The following is a 24,608-nucleotide window of genomic DNA, read 5'->3' on the forward strand; positions in this document are numbered from 1 at the left end:
CGCAATTCGATGAAAATGGTCGTACCCGAATGCTCACAGAACGCAGTGTTCAATCTCCACCCTCTGCGGCGCCTTCTTCTGATTGGCTCTGAGGGACCAAGGCCAAAGCGTCACTTCCTGCGGAAAAGGACGCGGGAGATTCAATTCAAGGCGCTTGGCTGGTCGCTGAGTCCTGGTGGCCTGCGCCAACGAGCGTCGCCCGGGCAGGTCTCGGTTCTGTGTCTCAGGTGAGGAGCTGTGGGGAGAGAGTCACGGGGCGCGCAAAGGGCGAGGCCCCTAACGAAGCCTTCATTGTTGTTATAAATGAGACTTACAGCATTCTATTTTGTTTCTTCGGGAGTTAGTCTTTTCCGTAAAACAGTGGTCGGGAGGGTAAAGGGTAAAAAGGTCGGTCATTTAAATTTTAGTGCTGTTGATAACCGCTCAGCGAACGTTTACTCAACATTTACTGTGCCATCGAGCTAGTTACGGGGGAGTGTCTGGAACCGGTAATACGAAGAGGAAAAGTACTACTCCAGCTTTTGAGGTGCTCAGAGATATGGTTTTAGCAGGCTGCTATGACGAGTAATACGTACGGAAAGGGAGTCTTTTCCAAACCTCTTTGACAGCCTGGAGGGAAAAGTGCTTCGCTTAAGTGACCAGTGTGCTCAAACCAGAAACTGGCAATTTTCTAGACTCCTTCCTTATCTCCTATCCAGCCACTCATTACCAGCCTCTTAAATATCTCAAATCCTTAAAGTTCTCGCCACTTAAGTCATCAGCCTCCCAGCGAGTCTTCTTTCAATCATGTTACTTTCCAATCCAGTCTCCGTATTGCCAGGCTATATGTAAATCATATCTGATCAGGGCACACACCGCCCCCCCCCCCTTAAAGCCTTTCCTTGCTTCCTATTTGCCCTCAGGTTTAAGTCTAAACTCCTTCACATGTTTTACAGGGTCCTTCTCACCTAGCCTTTGCCTACCTCTCTTTGTTTTTCACCACTCTAGGCTCCAGTCCTACGAAATGCCTTTTTTGAGTTCCTCAAATGCACCTTCCCATCTCACCTGCAGACCTCTTCTAACCCCATCCCCAACGTAGCCAATTCTTAAAAGTCTCAGTTTATTAAGCCTTTTCAGTCAGGAAGGCTTTACTGCCCTGCAAGATTGGGTCACAAAATATCCAGTAGTTATTCCATAGATAGTTGTAAGTGCCTCCCTCTGCCAAGAATTGGTAGGCCCTGAGATTACAATGGTAAAGAAGTTAGATTCTTCACCTAATGGAACTTAAACCTTTTATGCAGGGAGTTAAGGATAACAGGGCAATCTGATGGAGTTAGGTTGGTCTGGGAAGGCCTCCCTGAGGTCTTAAAAAACAATTCAGCCAAGTAAATTTGAAAATGAATTAGCTTTATTAAATGATTCAGGCAGCATCTTATCTAGAAAGTAGAAGGGAGCTCTGAAGAGTTGTACAAAATGGAAGGTTTTTATAGGAAGGAGAGTGAGGCAAGAAAATTATTACAAAAAAAAAAAAAAAAAAAAAGGATTGTTCCAGGCAAGGTCACTTTCCCTCAGAGGGGAGAGCGAGGAATCTTATACAGATTACCTTTGTAGGAGGGAGAGAGCCCGACGTCGGCACAGATCGGAAAATTCCTTACTGACTAGTTAAGACTACATTTCTGGGGAAGGTTGAAACTACAGTTAGATTTAGATATTAAGCCCTGGTTTGGGGACTCTGCCTAAGTGACTCCATTTGGGATCTGTGATTTTCTTTTTAACAGAGGAGTGGACAGTTTACAAGGCTTAAAAGGTGAGAATGATCCACCCACACAATAGAGAAAAGGAAGAAAATTCCAGAGTGAATAGGTTGTGCAAAGGCCTAGAGGCAGGAAAGAGCTTGGCATTTGAGTGTTCAAGAACCTAGGAAAAGACCAGTGTTGCTGGAATATATTCGGAAAGAACAGGTGATGAATCTGGAGAGATGGGCAGGGACCAGATCACGTGGTTAGGTTAATGCAGCAGCAGAAGCAGGTGATGGTGGTTTGGATTAAGTTGGTGGCAGAATATAAGGGAGGGAAAGTAGATGGTTTTTAGATATGGAAATAGATCCAAGGACACACTGATGGGTATAATGTGGGATTTGAGGGAAAAATAAATGAAAGATGACTCCTAGGTATTTGACCTGACTTAACTGGTTGGAGAGTAGTACCATTTGGTGAGATGAAGAAAATTGTAAGAAAAGAATGTGATGTCTGTCAGATCGGATGGCGGCCCCCAAATGTGGGGAGATAACCGCATAGAATCCGGTGGCGCAGTGCAGGTGGTGAAAGGATTCATCCAAGGCAGAACAAAGGAGATAGAAGTTTATTGAATACACCACAAGGGAGCAGTGGGCAGGACAGCAAAGGAGAGACCATCTGCCTCAAGGCAGTGGAGGTTGGGGGGCCATTTTTAAAGGGAGAAGATGAGGAGGTGTGGCTTCGAATGGAATTTTCCCTTTTTTGGTAACTGGTCCATTGGTCTGTTAGGGCCTACGGATATTTTGAGGTGGGTCACCTGACGGGCCTGTCTGTATTCAGCCAGGTGGTCACTGTGCGCCTTTTTGCCTTGCTCTACGTTCCATTGCTCAAGACTGTTGTCTAAAAGCAGCTTCGGGGCGCCTGGGTGGCGCAGTCGGTTAAGCGTCCGACTTCAGCCAGGTCACGATCTCGCGGTCCGTGAGTTCGAGCCCCGCGTCAGGCTCTGGGCTGATGGCTCAGAGCCTGGAGCCTGTTTCCGATTCTGTGTCTTCCTCTTTCTCTGCCCCTCCCCCGTTCATGCTCTGTCTCTCTCTGTCCCAAAAATAAATAAACGTTGAAAAAAAAAAATTTAAAAAAAATAAAAATAAAAAAAAATAAAAGCAGCTTCTACAAAGCAGTTTGAGAGGAAACTAAGAATTCAACTTTTTTACCTTTTTTACTTGAGATGTCTATGAAATATCAAAATAGTTGGCTCTCTGGTAAGCTGTTGAGATGTGGAAATCTGGATCTTGCAGATATTATATGTACCTTATAAATTTCTTGAACACTAGAGCCTGTCTTTTCTATCTGTAACTGTCCCCTTTCCCATCCCTAGAATAGTACTGCATGTATCATAAATTCATTAGACAGACTGTGTTGTACTAAGATATTCTTGGGTAGTGTTTTGAGTTTTTTGTTGTTGTTTTGGGTTTTTTCTTTTAAGTAGGCCCCATACCCAGCGTGGAACTTGAACTCGGTGTCCTGAGATTAAGAGTTGCATGCTTCGGGTGCCTGAGTGGCTCGTCGGTGAGCATTGGCTCAGATCATAATCTCACAGTTTGTGAATTCAAGACCTGCATCGGGCTCACTGCTGTCAGCACAGAGCCTGCTTCAGATCCTGTCTCCCTTGTTCCTGTCCCTCCCCAACTCAAGCATGCTATCAAAAATAAACATTAAAAAAAAAAAGTTGTATGCTCTATGGACTGAGCCACCCAGCTGCCCCTCTTGGGTAGTATTTTAAAAGTATTTTGGGGGCTCCTGGGTGGCTCAGTCAGTTGAGCGTCTGACTTCGGCTCACGTCATGATCTCACAGTTTGTGGGTTCGAGCCCTGTGTCAGGCTCTGTGCTGACAGCCTCGGAGCCTGGAGCCTGCTTCTGATTCTGTGTCTCCCTCTCTTTGCCCCTCCCCTGCTCACGCTCTGCCTCTCTGTCTCTCAAAAATAAATAAATGTTAAAAAAAAATTAAAAGTATTTTTCACTGGGGCTCCTGAGTGGCCCAGTTAGGTAAGCAGCCAACTCTTGATTTTGGCTCAGGTCCTGATCTCACAGTTCCTGAGTTCGAGCCCCATATCAGACTCTATACTGACAGCACTGAACCTGCTTGGCATTCTCTCTCTCTCTCTCTCTCTCTCTCTCTCTCTCTCTCTCTCTCAAAATAAATAAATAAATCAACTTAAAAAAATTAATAAAAGTATTTTTCACCAATACTTCTCCAAACAAAAGAGGTTTTCTTTCTTTGTTTTTTGTTTAATTTTCCGTCTCCTGCCTTCTCTTATCCCTTTCTAGAATTTTCATGTTACTGTCAGTAAATCATTTCTCAAGGATTTGTTATGACTACTTTTAGAAAAATTAGACAATGTACCCTTGGGGGTGACCTTTAGATAGTTTTAAGTAAACAGCTCAAAATAGCCACCCTTCCCATAGGTGAGGCCTCTTGGCCTATATAGTATGAAACAGGAAATCTGAGAGCAGCAAAGTGACAGGTTTTCTTGCAAAGCAAGAACAGTTTGGGGAGTATGGAAGCTGCCCCATGATGGGCCTCTTTGACATGAAGATTCTTTTGAGTTAAAAAACAATCAAAATGTAGCAGATTCAGGAAAAGCTTTGTACTTCCTCTACCCACTTCTCCTTAGTTCAGGATGACATATACAGTATACCTCATTTTGCTTGACTGTCTTTGGAATTTCCATGTCTGTGTGGATTCCTGTACGTATGCGTGTATTAAATTTGATTTCTTGTTAACCAGTCTCATGTCAATTTGATTCTTAGTCTAGGTAAAAGGACCTTGAATGAGACAGGAATGTGTGTCCCCAGCAATATTAAACACTTAATTAAATTTTTCTCCAAGATCTAACATTTAATAAGAATTACTGTAGGGGCACCTGGGTGACTCAGTCAGTTAAGCATCTGACTTCCGCTGAGGTCATGATCTTGAGGTTTGTGAGCATGAGTCCTGCTTTGGGCTCTGCTCTCAGCACAGAGCCCACTTCGCATCCTCTGTCTCCCTCTCTCTCTGCCCCTTGTGTGCTTGTGTGCTCTTTCTCTCTCAAAAATACATAAACATGTTTAAAAAAATTATTCTGATTTTCTAGGTTAGCCCAGAGGAGAAAAAAAAGTATGTTAGTGTGTGTGTGTATGTAGGGGCTAGGGGCATGGTTTTTCATATTAAGCTGCTTTCTAGGAAATTGATAGTGAAGGAGGTAAGCTGAAGGGTCCCCAGATAATAGATTAGAGCAAAGATTTACAAAGTAATATGAAAGATACTGTAATGCTCTCAGGCTTTACGATTTAACTATAACCATGTTAATCACAAGTGTTGTTCACTATCCGATGGCCTCAGTGGCTAGCCAGTGATTTTCAAGCCTAGGCAGCATAAACATGATCTGAGAACTTGTGAGACATACAAATTCTCTGGTCCTCCTCCCAGATTTACTGAGTCAAACTCAAATTGGGTCCCAGAAGTCCATTTTATTAGGCCTTCTAGGTGATTTTGAGGCACACTAAAGTTTGAGAACCACTTGGCTAGTATGAAAATGGATGGTAATCAATGATTTATGTATCTGGGCCCATTGTCAAAACCATCTCTCGTGTGAAAAAGATTCATCAGCTATATTAGCCCGATTCCATTAAAATATTTGATTCACGTAATGCCCCCTCTTCAAGCAACTTTCTCTTTATAATTTGGCTTGACATACAGTTATACCCAAAAGAAAATACGGGCTTAAGATGTGTCCCCTGTGATTATAATTTTTCATGGCAAATTAGTAAAGCACGTTTGGATATGGTTCATATTCTCATATAGCTTGACTAGAAAGAAAGAAAGCAGGTATTCCAGAGCATTTTTATAAAGTTTATTTATTTTGAGAGAGAGAGAGAGAGTGCAAGCACACACACAAATATAAGGGGGAGGGGCAGAGAGAGGGAGAGAGAGGGGATCCAAGCAGGCTCTGAATTGCCAGCACAGAGCCCAACTCAGGGCTCAAGGCAATGAACCACAAGATCATGACCTAAGCTGAAATCAGGAGTCGGATTCTCAATAGATGAACCACCCAGGCACCCCTCCTTGTTTCTACTTTTATGTATGAGAGATTGAGAGGACCCAAGATTTGCTTTATATGTTATTGCTGTGTTCCCTACCTAGTGTTTTTTTATATTTATTGGTTTTTAAAAGTATAAATGTAATGCATTTTCAAAATACCTTTTCTTTTTTCTTTTTTTTTTTTTTTTTTTAAGTTTATTTTCAGAGAGAGAGCATGCAAGTGCACATGAGTGGCAGACGGGCTAGTGAGAATCCCAAGCAGGTTCTACACTGTTACTGTGGAGCCCAGTGTGGGGCTTGATCCCACTAACCATGATGTCATGACCTGAGCCAAAATCAAGAGTCGGCCACTTTACTGATTGATGCACCCAGGTGCCCCCAAAATATTTTTCAAACAAAGATTATGTGTTTGCCTATTTTCCTTTCTCCCCACTCCTCCAAGCTAAGACTAGAAAAGTCTCCTTGTTATATTTTCTCCTAGCATTATGTACGTTTTTTTTTTTTTTAAAGAGAAGGAGCATGTGAGCAGGGAGGGGAGAGAGAGAGAGAGAGAGAGAGAGTGAGAAAACCCAAGCAGGCTTCATGTTCAGTGAGGAGGACAATGCAGGGCTTGAACCTACAGCCCTGGATCATGACCTGAGCCAACATCAAGAGTCAGATGCTTAACCAAGTGACCCAGGAGCCCCTAGTTTTTTTTATAGAGTTTACTATGTTAAAATTCAGTTAAATTTTTTATGTGATTATTGTCTGTTTTGCCCATCACTTATATTATCCCCAGTACCTGGTATTTAGCAGCTGCACAATAAAAAATTGACAATATGTATTGGAATATGGTTTTCTGGCTGTGCTGGAGCTGAAAGAACTGTAACGCTATATCACCATCCTTATCAAAAGCAAGAGCTACTAAATATGAAATTGTTCCCAAGTCTATCATAAGGTTTCATAATTTTAGTATATATTTATTCCTGATGCTTCATTCAGTTCTCCATCAAACATGAATTTACCACACTACAAGCCAAACAGTAGAGAGCTAAAACCAACTAGATAACAAGTGTCCTGAAGGAAATACTATAAAAACAGCAAAAGGAATAACTAACAGTGACTGCCTGAAAGGATCTTAATGCATTTTTGTCCACTAGACAATTAATGAGAAGCCTTCTTTCCATTTCTGAAGTTTACCAGGTGAAACATAAATAGTAAAAATAGTTTAATGACCTTTTTCATTTTGCCAGTAATTTGTGAATACTGTAGTTTTTTAGACATACTTATTTGATCCACTAGAGGGCAATAAACCCTTACATAAATATAATTTAATCAATTTTACTTTTAAAATCTAGCAATTAGTGCTTGCACAGTGAATTTAGAAATAACCCAAATATTTCTGCTTGTGTTTTTCATTTGTTGGTGAGCTGTCTGCCCAATTAGACAGTAAACATCTTTTCATTGTTTTCCCTACAATAGCACAGTGTCCTAGTTAGTTATCTTTTAAGGTTTATTCTATTTCCTAAGGTTTGAATTTGATAACAGTTTGTCTAAGAATATGATCTGATGAATGCCCATATAGTTGTGGTACAATATTTTGTTTTACTTTTTTGTGAGAGAAAGAATCTTTTTCTTTTTTTTTTTTTTTAAGTTTATTTATTTTGAAAAAGAGCAAGCATGAGCAGGGGAGGGGCAGAGAAAGAGGTAGACAAAATCCCAAGCAGGCCCTGCACTATCAGCACTGAGTCCAATGTGGGGCTTGAACTCATGAATCATGAGGTCATGACCTGAGCTGAAGTTGGACACTTCACCAACTGAGCCACCCAGTGAACCCAGAGAATCTTTTTTTATGTCTAGAATTTTTTTGAGGGAGAGCGTGAGCAAGGGAGGGGCAAAGGAAGAGGGAGAGAATCTTAAGCAAGCCCCACACCCATTGCAGAGCTCGATCTTACCATGAGGTAGTGACCTGAACCAAAATCGAGTCAGACCCTTAATTGACTGAGCCACCTAAGTGCCCCTAAAATTCTATTTTAGAGCCCTAAAGAAGATAGTCTCTGCTCATAATTTGACCACAATTAAGGGGGAACAATGGAAATGAAGATATAATGTGGATGATTAAAATAAGTTTTAAATAAGGTATTATATGTGAAACTATTCTGTGCACTCTCTATATAAATATAAGATTATTTTGTGATTTGGTAAAATTGTGTATTTAGTGGTATATGGCAAAACTGGCTTAGGTAAAGGAAAGCTAAACATCAAGAAGAAAGTTAACAGCTGAAGTTCAGATTGACAGTTTTTGAGCTTGGCCCTGGGGATATAATGAGATGGTCCCTCTAAGATCTTACACTGGTTTCCAGCAAAAAAAACATTAAACAGGTAAGTTTACTATGATGTGGAAAAAAGTAGGGTCTTTAACCTGAGAAGCTTCCTGGAGATGAAAGCCCCTGAGAAGACTCTTAAAGAAGAATAAGCATTAGCCAGGAAAATGAAAGAACATTTTAGAGGGAAGAATGAAAAGAAGCAAAGGCAGAGAAATGTAAAACATACTGTAATAGGGAAATGTTGGAGGGTTGAGAAGAGAACAAGGGATGTGTTCTCTTTAAGCATAGATTACTGACACATAAATAACGAGAGAGAATCAAGAGAAAAGGTATTTGGGAGAATAAAACCAAATGGAAATGATCAGAGTAGACAAAGAAAACAGATGGTAGGACTATAGAAGTACAGTAGTATAAGATGCTGGAAAAAAAGAAAAGCCATCATCTTTTTGTTAAAAGAGGAAGCCTTTTGTATTTTTTAAGTTTATTTATTTGGAGGGTAGTGGGGCAGAGAGAGAATCCCAAGCAGGCTTCGTGCTGTCAGCACAGAGCCTGACATGGGGCTTTATCCCACCAACCAAGAGATAATGACCTGAGCTGAAATCAATAGTCAGAAGCTTAACCGGCTCAGACACCTAGGTGCCCCAGAGGAAGGCTTTTTAAATGGAGCTTTAAATGAAAAAGGAAATTCTGTTATATTGCATATACCTACTATCATGAAATTTTTTCTTAAATTGCAAAATTCTGCTTATAGTTTTCTATTCAGAATATTGAGAGTATAATATATTCTGAGCACTGGAGATATATAGTAGAACACAAGTTAGACTACATCCCTTTCTTCAAGGAACTTTCAGACTAGTAGGAGTAGAACAAACAAAAATAAGTAAGATAATATATGCATTTTCATGGTTGGATATATCACAGGCAGCATTAGTTCTATGAAGGAATAAAATGGGTGATGCCACAGAAGCTAAGAGGAAAGCTGGTGAGTCTACTTGAAATAATGTGGGGCTCTCTCAGGGGTAACATTAGTTACAGATTACTCTTCTCAGAAGCTTCTGGGAAGAGAAATTGTTTGGTGTGTTTGAGGAGCAGAAAAAAGGCGAGCATGGACTGAAGTGCAGAGATTAAGAGGGAGTGTGGTACAGGGTGAGGTCAAGGAGGTAAGGCTAAATGACCAAGAGCCTCATAGACCATTGTAAGGAACTGTGGCTTCAATCTAAATAGCATCATTTTAAGCAGGTAAGAGACAACATTTTTCAGGAGGGAGCTGTGCCTTTATCTCCCATAGCTCACAGATAGGTGTACCACCGTGTTACACTCTACCCCAAACTGGATTTTAGAGGAGATTTAGAGGGAAGATGCCTTTGCTGACTTACATTCTGTCATTTGTTGTGTTGGAAAGGAACTTGAGGTTAAGAGCACTAATTCAGTATTCTGTGACCTTTCTGCCTTCCCCTTGTAGCCCATTCACCTACTCTACTTTGCCCTTAGAGATTGCCTTGTGACCTAAGAGGACAACCAAATCTGGGACTACATATCTGCTTATGATAAAACCTTACTGCTCACGTTATCCTAAGGGTCCCAAAACAAGGATTAACAACAAAGAATTAGGATTAGATTTTTTCTTTTTTCTATGCTCCCTTTAATAACATAGGTCAGTGATTTATATAAATCCCTTTATGTTTCATCTTTTTATTTTTAAGTAGGCTCCATGCCCGATATGGGGCTCAAACTCATGACCCTGAGATCAAGAGTTGCATGCTCTACTGACTGAGCCAGCCAGGCGCCCCTTTATGTTTCATCTTTGCAGGTTTTCATCTTACTGCCTAGATGGCAAGATTTTATTTTCACAGAAATATTTGATTGATAGAATCAGTATCACTTTGTTTGAATTTGCTGATGCCAGTCACAGAAACAGTTCCACCCATTTTCAGAAATTGAAACCTTTTGCCATATGTTTACAAATGAAAATTTATTGATGCAACTCTATCTTAAACATGCTTTGAATAAACTAGTCCGTTTAAAAATTTTTTTCTTAAGTTTATTTATTTTGAGAGAGAGAGAATCCCAAGCAGGCTCTGTGCTGTCAGTGTGGAGCCCGACACAGGGCTTGATCCCACAAACCACGAGAGCATGACTTGAGCCAAAATCAAGAGGCAGTCACTCAACCGACTAAGCCACCCAGGGGCCCCAAGCTAATCAATTTTTAAATTTTTGATAAACCAACATTTGAATTTTTAAAAAGAGGAGACCATTGCTATTTTACTGTTCTGCTTCTCTGAGTGTTTTATACAAGGATCTTAAAGTACTTTGTACTCTCTTGACCATGTAACATTTTTATTTTTCTGTTTGCAGAATCAGAATTATCTTTTTTTTTTTTCATTAGGCTGTGTAAAATATATACACCGAAATCTAATAAGGCGATTTTTTTTCAGCCAAAAAGAACCATTTACCAATTTAGATTCTTTTTTTTTTTTTTTAATTTTTTTTTTCAACGTTTATTTATTTTTGGGACAGAGAGAGACAGAGCATGAACAGGGAAGGGGCAGAGAGAGAGGGAGACACAGAATCGGAAACAGGCTCCAGGCTCTGGGCCATCAGCCCAGAGCCTGACGCGGGGCTCGAACTCACGGACCGCGAGATCGTGACCTGGCTGAAGTCGGACGCTTAACCGACTGCGCCACCCAGGCGCCCCTACCAATTTAGATTCTTTAAAAGAATCATGTAAGTTTCTTTAAGTTCCTTCCTATTAATTGAAGAAACAAGCTCTTATAGCTCTTTTAAATATGTGAAAAGGTCTAAATGATATCTTTCCTGGTTACTGGGATGCAGCATTTATTAAAAAACAGAATATTTGTTTGAGCTACTTTGTTTTAAATCTTGTCTTCTTACTATTAATAGTTTTAATTAGGCAGAAAAATAAAATGAGTTTTCCAATACATTGGCACTTAACCACAAAAGCCATCTATCTATTTGCTTTACAGTGGAGGCTAAGTTGTTTTCCTAAGAGATGAATTATGTACATATAGTTAAAGATTTGCCAATCATCCCATGGCTATTTTGTTTTGTAGGACACAGTAAGAACACATGAATGGAGGGAGAAGATTTCTTCTTGCCTCAGTTCTTGCTCTCCAGAATTCCAGTTTTATCTATCCATCATGTCAGAAGTGCTTCTCTCGACTAATCCTGGTCTCCAAAAGGTAAAAATAAAGCCTGTGGTGGTGCCCTGGGTGGTTCAGTCTGTTAAGCGTCGACTCTTGACTTTGGCTCAGGTAATGATCTCGCGGTTCATGATTTCAACCCCTGTGTCAGGCTCTGCACTGACAGCATGGAGCTTGCTTAGGATCCTCTCTTTTGCCCCCACCTCTGTCCCTTCCCTTCTGCTCTCTCTCTCTGTCTCAAAATAAATAAATAAACTTAAAAAAAAAAAAAGTAAAGTCTGTAAGCATGAGAGGAAATACATGTGTACACTATAGATTTCCTACGACTCAAGGCAAGTAAGGTTTACATCCATCATACCAGAAACCATCCCAAAAGTGGAAAGGAAACTAACTGTGCTAGAGCATTTACAGAAAGGACTTGGTGAACCAGGACTATAGGTGAGAAGGGGACATGTGATCAATTAGGGGAGCCAGAGCATTGGTCTTTAGGCTGGACAGAGAAGCAACAGTAGAGGGGGAGTTGCCAAGTTCAGATCTCTCTCAGGCCAGGTGGAGCAGTTAGTGTGTGTTTCTGTGTGTCTTTTCTGCCTTCAAAGCCCTGAACAAGATTCAAGCTACTCTTCCTTCCCCTTGGGCTTACTCTGAGGATGGTCTCTTGGAAGTTTTGGTTCCATGCAAACCAGGTGGTGCCTGATCACCTCCAGATCCTAGGCCCTACACATGGACCTGTACAAGAAGACCCATGGGAGGAGAAGGCACCTCTGGGAGCAGCCCAGGAGGCACCAAGCATCCAACTCCAGTCTAAGGAGACCCAGTTCCAGTGTGAATCTCAGGAGACTTGGCCTTTCCCAATGAGTGAAGATGACACACAGTCCAGGGACAAAGGATCACTGCCACAACCACTCATTACAAAGTAGAATCACAGGTGTTCTCAGAAAAACTCACCACTGGCACCTCTACTTTTGAAGCTACCTCTGAAGTTCAGAGCACTTTAGAGCAGCAACAGAGAAATCCCGAAGTGGAGAGAACGAGGGGGTCCCCTGTCCAGGAGAAATGCTTCAGGCAGACGATTTTCACTCATAAGAAAACTCCCACAGGGAAGACCGTAAATGTAGTGAATGTGGTAAAGTCTTCATTTATCACTCACACCGTATATCCATGAGACAATTCATTCTGGAGAAAAATGCTGTAAGTGTAGCAACTGTGGGAAAACCTTCAACCAGAAGTCAAACCTCATTCAACATCAGAGAATTCATACAAGAGGAAACCCTACAAATGTAATGAGTGTAGGAAGTCCTTCCGGTGGAGTGCTCATCTTCTTTGGCATCGGAGGTTTCATTCAGGGGAGATGTTGAGAGACTAAGAGAAAAATTACCAGGTGTACCCTCAACTGCAAAGAAAAGAGCCCCCCCCCCCCCCCCAGCCGTTCCTGGAACCAGCCAGGGCGTGCCCGATTGTAGTCTGACCTAAAGGCGGGAACCAATCAAGTTCTGCTGAGTGGTTTGAAATAAAGGCGGGAACCAAACAAGTTCTGCTGAGCGTTCAAATTTAAATGACAACCAATAACAGCTCTGTAACCCTGAAAAATCCCTAACTTGTTTGTGCCTGTCTATAAAAGAAGCTGTAAGATCCTCGCTCGTGACCTCTTAGCGTCACCGGTAGCGAGTGCGCGGAGGTCCGGGTTCGAACCTGCAATAAACGACCCTTGCTGCTTGGCTTTGACTCTGGACTCTGGTGGTTTGTTCTTGGGGGTCTTTCGAATTTGGGCATATCAATGTCCTATGAGTGTAATGAGTGTAGGAAGACCTTCAGTCAGAATTCATATCTAAGTCAGTATCTGAGACTTCACAGTGGAAAGAAACCTTTTTTATGTAAAAAATGTGGGAAAGCTTATAGGTGGAGTTCAGAGCTCCTTAATCGTCAGAGAATTCATTCCAGAGAAAAGCCTGCCCAATGTACTAAAGGTGAAAGTGCCTACAGACAGAATTGTACTTTTGTTTAATAAATTGTGGGACTATGGGGCGTCTGGGTGGCTCAGTGAGTTGAGTGTCTGATTCTTGATCTCGGCTTAGGTCATGATCTCACAGTTTGTGAGATCGAGCCCTGCATCAGGCTCTGAGCTGACAGCTGCCCCTCCCCAGCTCACTAGCTCTCATTCTCTCTCTCTCTCTCTCTCTCTCTCAAAATAAGTAAATAAACATTAAAAAAAAAGTAAGTTATTATAGGACTAGATTACATAAAAGTTAGTTATAATAAGTTCTTTTGAAAAAATTCATCGTACCAGGACATAAGATTTTCTTGGATTGGTTCTACTTTAGAGGAGAAAAATAACTTCTTGAGAGTACATCTCAATCCTGATGAAAATTTAGTCCACTTCTGGAATATCCCTAGAAATAGGGTTTTTTTCTTTGTTTCCTTATTGTTGGTTTATTTTTGCATTATACCTAGATTATTTTTTTAAATAAATTCCTTGAGAACAGAGACTGTTAGAAATCTCTACCTTTCAGCAGCTTGAATGGTGCTTGACACATAATACTTTATTGTGGTCCTGAGATACAGGCCAATTATACCTGAGAGTCTAAGATTCTTTGATTTTTAAAGTACAAGTAAGGGTTAGGGTTGGAGTTTTTTAAGAACACTTTCTTTTCTGCATAGAGGATATATAGTAAGTACTTAGTAGTATGGAAGAATAGTATGCCAGCAATATTCTTTTTTTTAATGATTATTTATTTTTGAGAGAGAGAGAGTGAGTAGGGGAGGGGCAGAGAGAGAGGGAGATATAGAATCCGAAGCAAGCTCCAGGCTCAGCAGTCAGCACAGAGCTGGACAGGGGCCCTGAATCATAAGATCATGACCTGAGCGGAAGTCCGATGCTCCTGCTCAATCGACTGAGCCCCCAAGCGCCACCCCCCTCCACCCCCAGCAATATTCTTAAATAGTCTGTCTAGTTAGCATTCAATGGGGAAGAATTAGCAGTTCCAACACCCATCTAGACTTTAAGGGATCTTTCCAGAAGATCCCCTTATCACTTGTTCTTTTATTGAGCCATTCTCTCAGGTATGCATTTATAAACTCAGAACAACCCCGCTTGTGGTATTCATCATTAAATCCTCAGCATCCAGGCCAAGGTCTAGTTTATAACAAAAGCACAAAAACGTTTGTTGAATGAATGAATGACAATATGATAGTTTCTATAGGTACACTTTACGTATTGCAGTATGTTATGGTGATTAAAAAGCATAATTCTCTGGAGCCAAACTGCCTGTTCAGGAGCCAAACTCCCAACCCTGCCAATTGAAACTGTAGCCTTGGGCAAGTCACTTGAATTATCTGGGCCTCAAAATGGGGAAGGTAATAACTGCCTCATTGGGTTGTTATAAAGGATATAATGAGTTAAGATACATGAAATGCTTATTAGGACATTGTGTGCTACATAATCAGTAGTCTATACATGTGAAATATTTTTAAAACTGGTTTTGGGGTGTGTTTTTTTACCAAGTCATTTATTTTAAAGATAATCTGCCTCAGGGCACCTGGGTGGTTCAGTCAACTTTAGCTCAGGTCGTGATCTCATGGTTCACAAGTTTGAGCCCCATGGTGGGCTCTGTGCTAACAGCTTGGCCTGGAGCCTGCTTTCGGTTCTTTGTCTCCCCCTCTCTCTGCCCCTCCCCTGTTTGCACTCTTTCTCAAAAATAAACAGTAAAAAAAATTTTTTTAAAGGTAATCTGCCTCAAAAATTTAGGTTGAACAGTAGTGCCATTGTTCCCTCTTGAGTCTGGTAATAATAATAGATAACATGAACAAACATTTACCATACATGTAAGTACTTTGCTAGGAGCTTTGTAAGCATTGTATTTTTTAATACACCAGCCCTATGAGGTGATGCTATTGTTAATGCCAGCCTTCAGAGGAGAAAAATTAAAGCTTAGAAAAGTTAAATAACTTGCCCCAAATAACACAGCTATCTAGTTAGTGGCAGAAACATATTCAAGCCTAAACAACATGACTACTGGCTATATTCCTAATTACCAAGTTACCTTCAAATTAGCAGTGGAATATGTATCCAGAATGACATCACTGACCCCGTTCCAGAGCTTAAGATGCCCTGGTAAGGGAGCTGTGACTGAACTGTTTCGGTACATAAAACCCACAGCAATTGTCCTTGCATGTAGAACTATAGTCCACAGAAATATAACCTATTGTCTCTATATATTATATTGACATTATATAAAAAATACATCCCTGTGATTTCCAGTGTGTATCTTTTCTACTGTTACTTCTGCTTCCCTTTTTTCTTACTTGGAATCATTTGTAAGCCAACACAGGAAACAAATTCCTCACCCTCTTGGGGCACCTGGATGGCTGAGTTGGTTGAGCATCCAACTCTTGATTTTGGCTCAGGTCATGATCCCAGGGTCATGGGACCCCGCCCCGTGATTGGCTCCATGCTGAACATGGAGCCTGCTTAAGATTCTTTCTCTCCCTCTGCCCTGCTTCCACATTCAGAAAGAAAGAAAGAGAGAAAGGAAGGAGGGAGGGAGGGAGGGAGGGAGGGAGGAAGGAAGGAAGGAAGGAAGGAAGGAAGGAAGGAAGGAAGGAAGGAAGGAATTCTCTCATTTCCCCACGGTTACAGAAGAGCAAATTTATGACAGAAGAATTCTATACTCTAGCCTTTATACATTTTAGAGACAATGAAGAGAAAAAGGTCTGCTCCCTAAGAATTTTATTGAACCTCAAATCTTTAGCAACAGCAAACAAAATAGGTGTTTGTGTCCTATGGAGTTAACTTTTTTCTTTTTTTAACCTTCAAAATTAGAGCAGTGATGATTTTCAAATTGCATTCTCCATGTAGGAGGTGCTTCTAGAGGGAAGTAGGAATTAGAGAAGCAGTAGTGGCCAGGGTTGACTAGTAGGTAGGCTCTAGGGCCCCCACTTTAGTTTGTAAACTGCAAAATGCTGATGCATATTTTTCTAAGATTTAATAATAGTTTTACATTAGACCCAAATGCATTATTAATACATAAGGGTAAGGTTAGATGAATGGATTGGCACAGAGCCATTTTCAGTGTGGCAAAAAGATAATAATTAGCACAGATCTAGTGATTATGAATCAGTAACTTATAGAAAGGATTAACCTCTGTTCAAAATAGTCACCTTGTGAACTATGGATTTTAAGCTCCCCCTAGTGGCTATCTGGCAACCATCAATTATACAACCATCTCTAACATTATTTTCTATTTGCATTTTACCACTCATTTTGAAGCCAGATCATTAGGGACACGAGACAAAAATAAAGTCCTAGGATTAACAACTACCATAAGATGTACTAAGGGGTTATTTTGCTAAATTTAAGAATCTGAAAGATGGCTATCACAGTTGTAAGACCTTGCAAACAACTAGAAAGGAGGGAAACACTAAGTAGAGTTGACAGTAATCATCACAGTATTTAATATAACTATGAGGAAGAAGCAGACCAATAGTCATTAATTTGGCAAGATCTGCACTAGATCCTTTCTTTACTTTCTTTTCTTAGATTTTGTCTCATTTTATTCTTCAACCCCATTTTTACAGATTAGAAAATCAAGGTTTTAAGGGATTTAGTAACTATCCCAAGACCTGACTGCTAGTACATAATAGTAGAGTTACAGTTGACCATGGAACTAGGTACTTTGTGTATCAAGATTTTTTAAATATTTCAAGATTATTCATTATTCTCTTCACAGATACTGTTTTCTAAATAAAAGATAGACATTAAACATCAGGTATTCTGTTGGTGTGGTGTTCACTTCGTTAATGTTTACTTTGCCTCCCAATTCTAGACTGTTTATTATATGCCTCGATTTGTTAATGATAATTTACCCAATAAGAAAATCTATCTGTTCCTCCCTTCCTCCTTTCCCTCTCACTCTCTCTCCCTCTTTTTCCACTTTCTTCTCTCACACAGTTTTTCTTCAGGTTTCTATCAATTTGGTGCTACTTAAATCGTAAAAGTAGTTGTTATGAATAGAGATTCAAAAGATGGTGGTTGAAATTGTTTAAGAAGGATATAAGTTATATAAGTACATTTGTACACACAATATTATTTTTAATCTTTTCCAGATTTGTTTCCTGTAATATAAAAAAAAATTAATGAACATCTCTATCCTTTTTTATTTCCTCCTCTCTTTCAGGTCTAATTGTCCAAAATGTGGCTCCACTGGTAAAGCTGAAAATGCCAGTTACAGATATAAACTTTCCTTAAAAGTTGCAGAATCAAGCAAATTGTTTGGCATTACTGTATTTGGGAGCTGCTTAGATGCATTTTTTGGTCTTACAGCCACTGCTTTGCACAGGTAAGAATATTTAAAGCATTTTTTTTTTCCTAGCTACTCATTTAGTATACCAATAGAATTTGAAGATACATGTTTTTAAGATAGTATGCATTTAGTTAAAATATGATAGCTTGACCTCAGATCATCAGTTCCTTTAAAAGATAATCAAAGAAATAGAAAGGTATTTATTTTCTGATTACACATTGTGATGTTAAACTAGGCTCCTTTTAGTTAGACCAACTGAAGTGTAGTTAAAATATTAATTTACAATAGTCCAATCCAGATTGGAGAAATACGGAATAAGAAAGTAAAATTGTTTCAAACCATTTCAAACTATTGAAGTGGCTAAAGTCCCTTGAGGTTGAAGAAGCTATTGAGGGAATATTTGCATATCAGAGGTAGAAATGTTGTCGTTCCTCTCACTTACCTTGTGTCTTCATCTGCATAGTTTGACCTAATAAGATGTCCTGAGACGTATGAAAGATATATATAAGCAATTAAAACTTTTTCTTCCCTTCAGTCTTCCACCCTCCTCCCCCAATCCCCTGACAGAAGAAATCTCTATTTCCTTATAGTTGAGAGCAAACTGCATTGCCAGGGAAGAGAAAAGAATTGCCTCTGCTTTGAGGACAAGGGCTAGAGATTCCATTACTACTCCTACAGCCACTTTTGGAATAAATACTGGGCCTGATTACTAGGAAGGCATCTACTTTATAATACACTTGATAGTTTTTGGCTTTCTAGGCTATGGGACACTAGAGAGGGAGCAAAATGCCTTATTTTTAAAGACACTTTTTTCCTACAGGTAACTGAAAAGGTTATACTGCATTTTCAAACTAATTGTATTTTCTTTATGGCAAGTTAAAATTTCAAATTTTTTCTCTTCACGTTTTTAATTTTCTTTCCAATCAAGGTACATTCAGGACCATAATGAAATTTCAGAAACACTGGACAGTGATGCAATTCAGAACCTATTAACTAAAGCAGTTGAAATTTGCTTCATTGGACAAAGCTTTATTTTTGGAGTGACGGTAATTGAAACTAGCTTTCTTTTTAGTATTCCTTTAACATTTCCATTGTAATAAATGATTTGACTTTTCTGAGTAGTTTTTAGGAGTCATAAATGTGAGAGTCTATAACATTTTAAATGTATAAAAAATAGGTTATACATGATCTGTTAAAACACCAATGTGACAACTCCCTCTTTCAAAAGTCAGAAGATCCCAGTTCAAAGATTTCAGAGCTTTAAAAATCCAAGTTTATTTTAAATTCAGAATACATAATTTTGTTTTGATATTCGGTGTTTATTTCATCTCCAAATTTTGTTTAAATTCTGTAGTAAAATTTGTATCAACTCTTTAGCTTTTTGATTCTATCAGCTGTAAAAGAAGGAGGGAACGAACATGGAAAGCAAAGCGTCTGAATATTGGTTACTTTAAGGATAAGTGGGAAGGATGGCCTTAAAGAATTACAAAAGTGATGTAGAAGTTACAAGAATATACTGACTCTAAAGGAATAATCATTTTCTGTCTCCTCTATGCTAAAGGAAACAAATGGAAATTTTGCCCACACTGGATTCAGGGTTTCACAAGTGGGAATAGAGCATTCCATAGCTGAACAGTGAGAAAAACTCAAAGCAGTAAATTAGGAGTTACAGAGCTTTTTTTTTCCTGTTAAAGTCTTAGATGGTTCTTGTTCTTTTTCTTATTTTTTTTTTATTAGAGTTTATTTATCTTGGCGGGGTTGGGGGCAGGGAGGAAGGGACATAAGTGAGGGAGGGGCAGAGAGAGAGAATCCCACGCAGGCTCTGCATTGTCAGTGCAGAGATGATGTGGGGCTCAAATTCACAAACTGTGAGATCGTTAACCAAAATCAAAAGTCAGGCTCTAAACCAACTGCACCACCAAGCGCCTCTCTTCTTCCTTTTTTTTTTTTTTTTTTCTTTTTTTTCTTCTTTATGAGTGGGAACACTTCCTTAAACATTCGAAGTTTATGGACACTAATGAGAAATATAATAGTAGGCACTATTTATTGAGCAACTACTATTTGCTAAGCACTATAGTTTTCCAAGTATTATTGATAATACAGTAGTCCTGCATATTTATCCTTAATTTATACATGAGAAAACTAAGATTCAGAGAAGTTAAATAATTTGTCCTAAGCCCCAACCCTAGTAAATGTTAGAACCAGTCTCTTTACTCCAAGGTTTATTTCTATTACTTATGCTTCTCTACCTATAACACTACAGAAATTAAAACTATAGGAGTAGGAGATGTAATTGTGTCTGTTTTAATCTGTTAAGTCCCTGTTTCACCTTTGAGTCAAAGGAAAAAATGTGTATTCTCATTTAACTTCATTTACTTTGACAGAATTTTGGAAACCAACATGGACGAGGTTCAGATTCCAATAACTTCTTAAAGCAACGTTCTGACCACAAGAGAGAAGTAAGAACACTAATAGCTTGCCAGATTGTTCTACCAGACCCAGGTGTTGCAGGCTTCACTGTCATTGACTACTTCCATCAGCTTTTACAGCTTTCTCATTTCAGGAAACTTCATGATGGCTCCCAGGCACCAAATAGCCACTTACTTGCTTTAGAACACACAAATAGTGATCTCAGCAGCATATGTGGCCCTGACAGCAGTTCTGGTTTCTTCAAGTCCCATGGCAGAGATAGTTTTTCAAGATTCTGGCAGGCATCACTTGAACTCACTTACACACTTTCACACCTAACAGGTGATGATTTTTCAGCTTCAGAACAAAGCAAGGCCATTGGTACTCTTCACCAGAACAGAAAGTGCATCTCTTTTTCCGAGGCCACTGGTTCCCATAGCTGCCATGATGCCTTTCGGGGTTCTTGGAGCCTTGTTTCATACATGGATAAAAAGAGTACAGCCCAGAAGTTGGATGAAGAACTTGTCTTGCAAGCTTATCAGCCCAGTGTAGTCCATAGCAGTCATGAAATCGGAATTGTTGACTCTAATTTTTTCCCTTTAAAAATGCGAGAGCTCCTGGAGTCAAATAATAAAAAATCCTTCCACAGCGCAGTGGAAATTAAAAATCAATATTCCCAGCATGAGCTAACATGTGACCAGTATCTTGATTTAGATAACCCCCCTCGTCTTCAGAAGAGATCTACATGTTGTACACCTTCATCACTCAGACTTGGAGAAATAGCTAGTGGTTCCCAGGACTGTGACACTGAGATTTGGGATGATCTGCCATTCTCTGAAAGCCTGAACGAGTTCCTGGCAGTTATCGAAAGTGAAATTGCTACAACTCAGACACATGCCAGTAATAGGAAATGTCATCTAGATAATATCGATAGATTACAGGCAGACCACGTCAGGTTATCTGTGGCTTCCCAGAGAACTGGAGCCTTGCATACACCACCTGTAGCTTTAAGATCATCACAAGCAACAGTCAAGGCAAGCTGTAGCAAAGATAACTTCTTTTCCAACTGTGAAGCAAATTCAAGTCCTTGTGTTCAAAAGGAGTCACAGTTAAATAACACAGCAGAGGTTGTCTCTATAAATAGTAATGGAAGTGATATTTCTGAATATTTTCCATCAAATGCTTATCTCTCAGCTCTGTTTCCATCTTCAAAAAGTTTAGGAACAACAGTTACTCTGAAGTCTACCAGAATTCCACTACATAGGGCTGAAATTTCACTTAAGCTCACTACTTCAGAGAGTGACCATTCTTGTCTCAGTAGCAAATACTTCAATAGGTGTGGAGAAAAATCACTTTCAGAAATGAGTGAAAAGTTGGTAGCTTTGGGTTCTAGGAGATATAATGATGTTTCTGACCTTTGTAACTTAGAAAATAAACAACATTGTAGATGGCCAAAGAACCAAGATGACAGTTTTACAATTTGCAGGAAACTTACGTATCCTCCAGAAGCTCTTGGCTGTAGTCCAGATACAACTACAATTATACTGAAAGAAATGCCTGGTAGACATATCAATAATAACTTAACACAGAACTATTCTACTGGTCACGAAGGTAGCTACGATGCTTCTGCTGATCTCTTTGATGATAGTGCTAAAGAAATGGACATCACAACAGAAATTACGAAAAAGTCACAGCATGTTTTGTTACAGTGGGGAAAATCTTTGGCAGAAAGTCATCATATAGAATCTGATTTTCTAATGAGATCACTCCCTGAGAATTCCAGCCAGTTTTCACAAAAATTGTCTTTGCAAAGTATGTCTGCCACTCTATGTCCAAGAACATGCTCTTCTCCACCTCATTGTCAGTCAGATTCAGAATATGATTTTGTAGATAGCCAAGACTTTGTTCCATGTTCACAGTCAACTCCAGTTGCAGGATTCCACCAAACAAGAATTCATGGGATGAAAGGAGCTTTCAAAAATTTACCTGACCTTTATTTGGATCTTGATGGTAACTATAAAAAAAGAAAGATTTCCTCTGAAAATGATGCACAGCAAGCCACCCCTAGCTGTCCAAACAATGTAAGGACGCCGAGCCAGAAATCCAGAAGCCCTGTTATATCTGGTATTCCACAATCAGAGGTTTTCAACAATAGTCCTTTTGCTGAGTGTCTTGAAACTGAAGATGAATGGGTCCCTCCTACCACTAAAAAAGTATTTCCTTCAGAAATGCTTGGATTCCAAGCCTTGAGTCTAAGGAAATGCTCTGCTGCCTGTGATTCTCCTGATCAAAAAGAACCACTGAGAAAGAAACTGAAATGTGTCAAACGAAGAATTGAAAAATGTTTAATTAAAAAGGAGTTAAAGAACATGTTTACAGCAGGAGTAACAAAACAGAAAACTCTTAACACAAGTTCAGACTGGTTTTGCAAAGAGTCAGTTTTGGGACTTGATTCTTGTTCAGAAGTCAAATGTTGCCTTCCGTTTTCAAAAAATTGGCCACCTTCTGTGCCTGAGACTAAAAGCAGTTGGTCTCCTGAATTATTTTCGTAAGTCACCTGAACCTAATTGCTAAACTTTTAAAAGTAAATCTGTTTGGAAACTTGGCTCCCGTGGTATGGAAGGCAATCTTGCCATTTTGAGAACTTGAACAGAGGCAAATAGTAAATAGGTATCGTCGTGCTTTTTAAAACATAAACCCTTTGTTTGGGCACGTGGGTGTTGCAGTCGGTTAAATGTCTGACTCTCTTGATTTCGACCAGGGTCATGGTCTCATGTTTTGTGAGTTCCAGCCCCACACTGGGCTCTTTGCTGAGGGTGCAGAGCCTGCTTGGGATTCTCTGTCTCCCTCTCTCCCTGCCCCTCCTGTGCGCACGTGTGCTCTCTTTGTCAAAAATAAATAAACTTAAAAAAATAAAAATAAAAAATAAAGCCATTGTTTTTTCCAGCATACATTTGTTCAAACACTTTGGCACTTTATCTTATATTGTTGATTGTCCTTTAGTAACACTGTTAATTTTGCTTATTAAAAGTATTTGTTAAAATCACATGTATATTTAGAAATAAAGCTTTTGCAAACCAAAACTTAAAGTCTTGATTGGTCTGTTCATCTCAGAAAATGCCTGCTATATGTTAGGACCAACTACTGTGCTGAGTTTGTGATACAAAGCTACCAGATCAGTAATCTCAAAAGATTTTAGTCTGCTGGATAAGACAGACATATAACACAATTTCAGGGCAATGCAGTAAATGCAGTGATAGAGGTTTTTAATGGGTACTAAAACATTTATGCTATGGGAGTGTGGTACAGAATTAATTTAACCCAGCAACATTTATGGGCTGGGGATAAGAAAGGTCAATAAAAACCTACTATTTACAGTTAAATGTGAAACTGTCATTATTTTATTTAGTAACTATTGAATGGTCACTACATATCAGGCACTGGGCTAGGTGCTAGGAACTCAAAAATGAAAGTCAAGCCTGTTCCCTCAAGAAACTCAAGGTCTAGTAAAATAAACAATTAGTAAGCATCTGGTAAGTCCTATGATAGGAGATAAGCTTGAAAAGCTTAGAGGAGCAAAAATGAGTAGTTTCTAGACTATCCTTAGCAGCACCTCAGCTGTACCCTGTGAAATCTTTTACATATGTCCGGTCAGCTTCCTTTGCTGTTTGTCACAGTGGCCATTCCAAATCTTCACTCTTAATACCTCCAACCCACACTACTCTCCTCACCTCATACATCATGGGGAAGATTGAGCTCATTTGGTATTCCCTCAACTTCCCACACCCATAGCTACCCACTTGTCCATATCTGTACTCTTCCACAGCTTCTTTAATCTCAGAAAATGATACACACCTTCCGTTTAGTGCTCATCTTTCTAGTTGGGCTGTTGATTATTATACCCATCATTGCCTTGTCACTACTGGCTTTTTGGATCTCCCCCCACCCAACTTTTATTTTGAAAATATATAAACACAGAATTTGGAAGAATAGTAAAATCATTTTTAAGATTTTGCCTTTTGTGTATGCGTATTTGTTTTTATTGTGTATGAATGGATACATATAGTTGTTTTTGCTGAACCATTTGAAGATAAGCTGCAGATAGGACATTTCACTCCCAAATACTTCAACCTGAGTTTCCTTAGAGTAAGTGTTTTTCTTCTACAGAATTGCAGTATCATTATCATTCCAAAGAAAAATAACAGCAATTGTCCAAATATCATGTAATATTCAGTGCATAATCAAATTTTTCTACTTGTCCCTAAATTACCTTATAATTGTTGATGATGTTTAACCAGGAATTCATTAAGTTTCATTCATGGTGTTTCATTATGTTTCTTGTCTCTTCTAGAACTTTACCTCTTATTTTTCAACACTGGCTCTTTGAAGAAATCAGACCATTGTTTTGTAGAACATCCCACAGTTAAGATTTGTATGTTTGCTTCTTTATAGTAACGGTACCTTATTTCTATGTCCCCCACTATTTCCTGTAAAAAAGTCCTGAAGACTTGATTAGATTCAGGGTTTTGGCAGAGACACTTCATGGGTTATATTATGTACTTCATATTGAATTCTCATTAAGAGACAATGTCAAGCTGTCTATTGGTGATGCTAAATTAGATTGCTTGGTTCAGTTGTGCCTA

The 24,608-nt window shown here is 39.4% G+C and overlaps 2 protein-coding genes and 1 pseudogene across 2 annotated transcripts in view; 2 read left to right on the forward strand and 1 right to left on the reverse strand.

Annotated features, from left to right (window-relative positions):
* PRCP (prolylcarboxypeptidase) overlaps positions 1-119 on the reverse strand; it is a 140,906-nt gene extending 140,787 nt beyond the window's left edge. Inside the window, exon 1 of the mRNA XM_025928077.2 lies at positions 26-119. The gene's annotated coding sequence lies outside the window, so the exon portion shown is untranslated. The remainder of the gene's footprint in view (positions 1-25) is intronic.
* On the forward strand, positions 118-23,348 carry DDIAS (DNA damage induced apoptosis suppressor). The gene is made up of 5 exons (XM_025929078.2): positions 118-227; positions 11,171-11,299; positions 17,431-17,592; positions 18,485-18,602; positions 19,941-23,348. Exons 2-5 carry the CDS (start codon positions 11,187-11,189, stop codon positions 22,515-22,517), a joined length of 2,970 nt encoding a protein of 989 aa, XP_025784863.1. The 5' UTR covers positions 118-227; positions 11,171-11,186; the 3' UTR covers positions 22,518-23,348.
* Positions 11,329-12,706, forward strand: LOC112865051 (zinc finger protein 232 pseudogene; annotated as a pseudogene).
* Positions 23,349-24,608: the final 1,260 nt, after the last annotated feature.

The sequence above is a fragment of the Puma concolor genome, chromosome D1 (genome assembly GCF_028749965.1).
Source record: "Puma concolor isolate L17-30 chromosome D1, mPumCon1.1.hap2, whole genome shotgun sequence".
In the NCBI taxonomy this organism is placed as follows: domain Eukaryota; kingdom Metazoa; phylum Chordata; class Mammalia; order Carnivora; family Felidae; genus Puma; species Puma concolor.

Bases quoted from the DNA above. Each gene is read 5' to 3' on its own strand.
- DDIAS (XM_025929078.2), top strand. From the start codon at position 11,187: ATGAATGGAGGGAGAAGATTTCTTCTTGCCTCAGTTCTTGCTCTCCAG. The intron at 17,593-18,484 runs GTAAGAATATTT...TTTCCAATCAAG, and splicing joins ACAGCCACTGCTTTGCACAG to GTACATTCAGGACCATAATG. The intron at 18,603-19,940 runs GTAATTGAAACT...TTACTTTGACAG, and splicing joins GCTTTATTTTTGGAGTGACG to AATTTTGGAAACCAACATGG.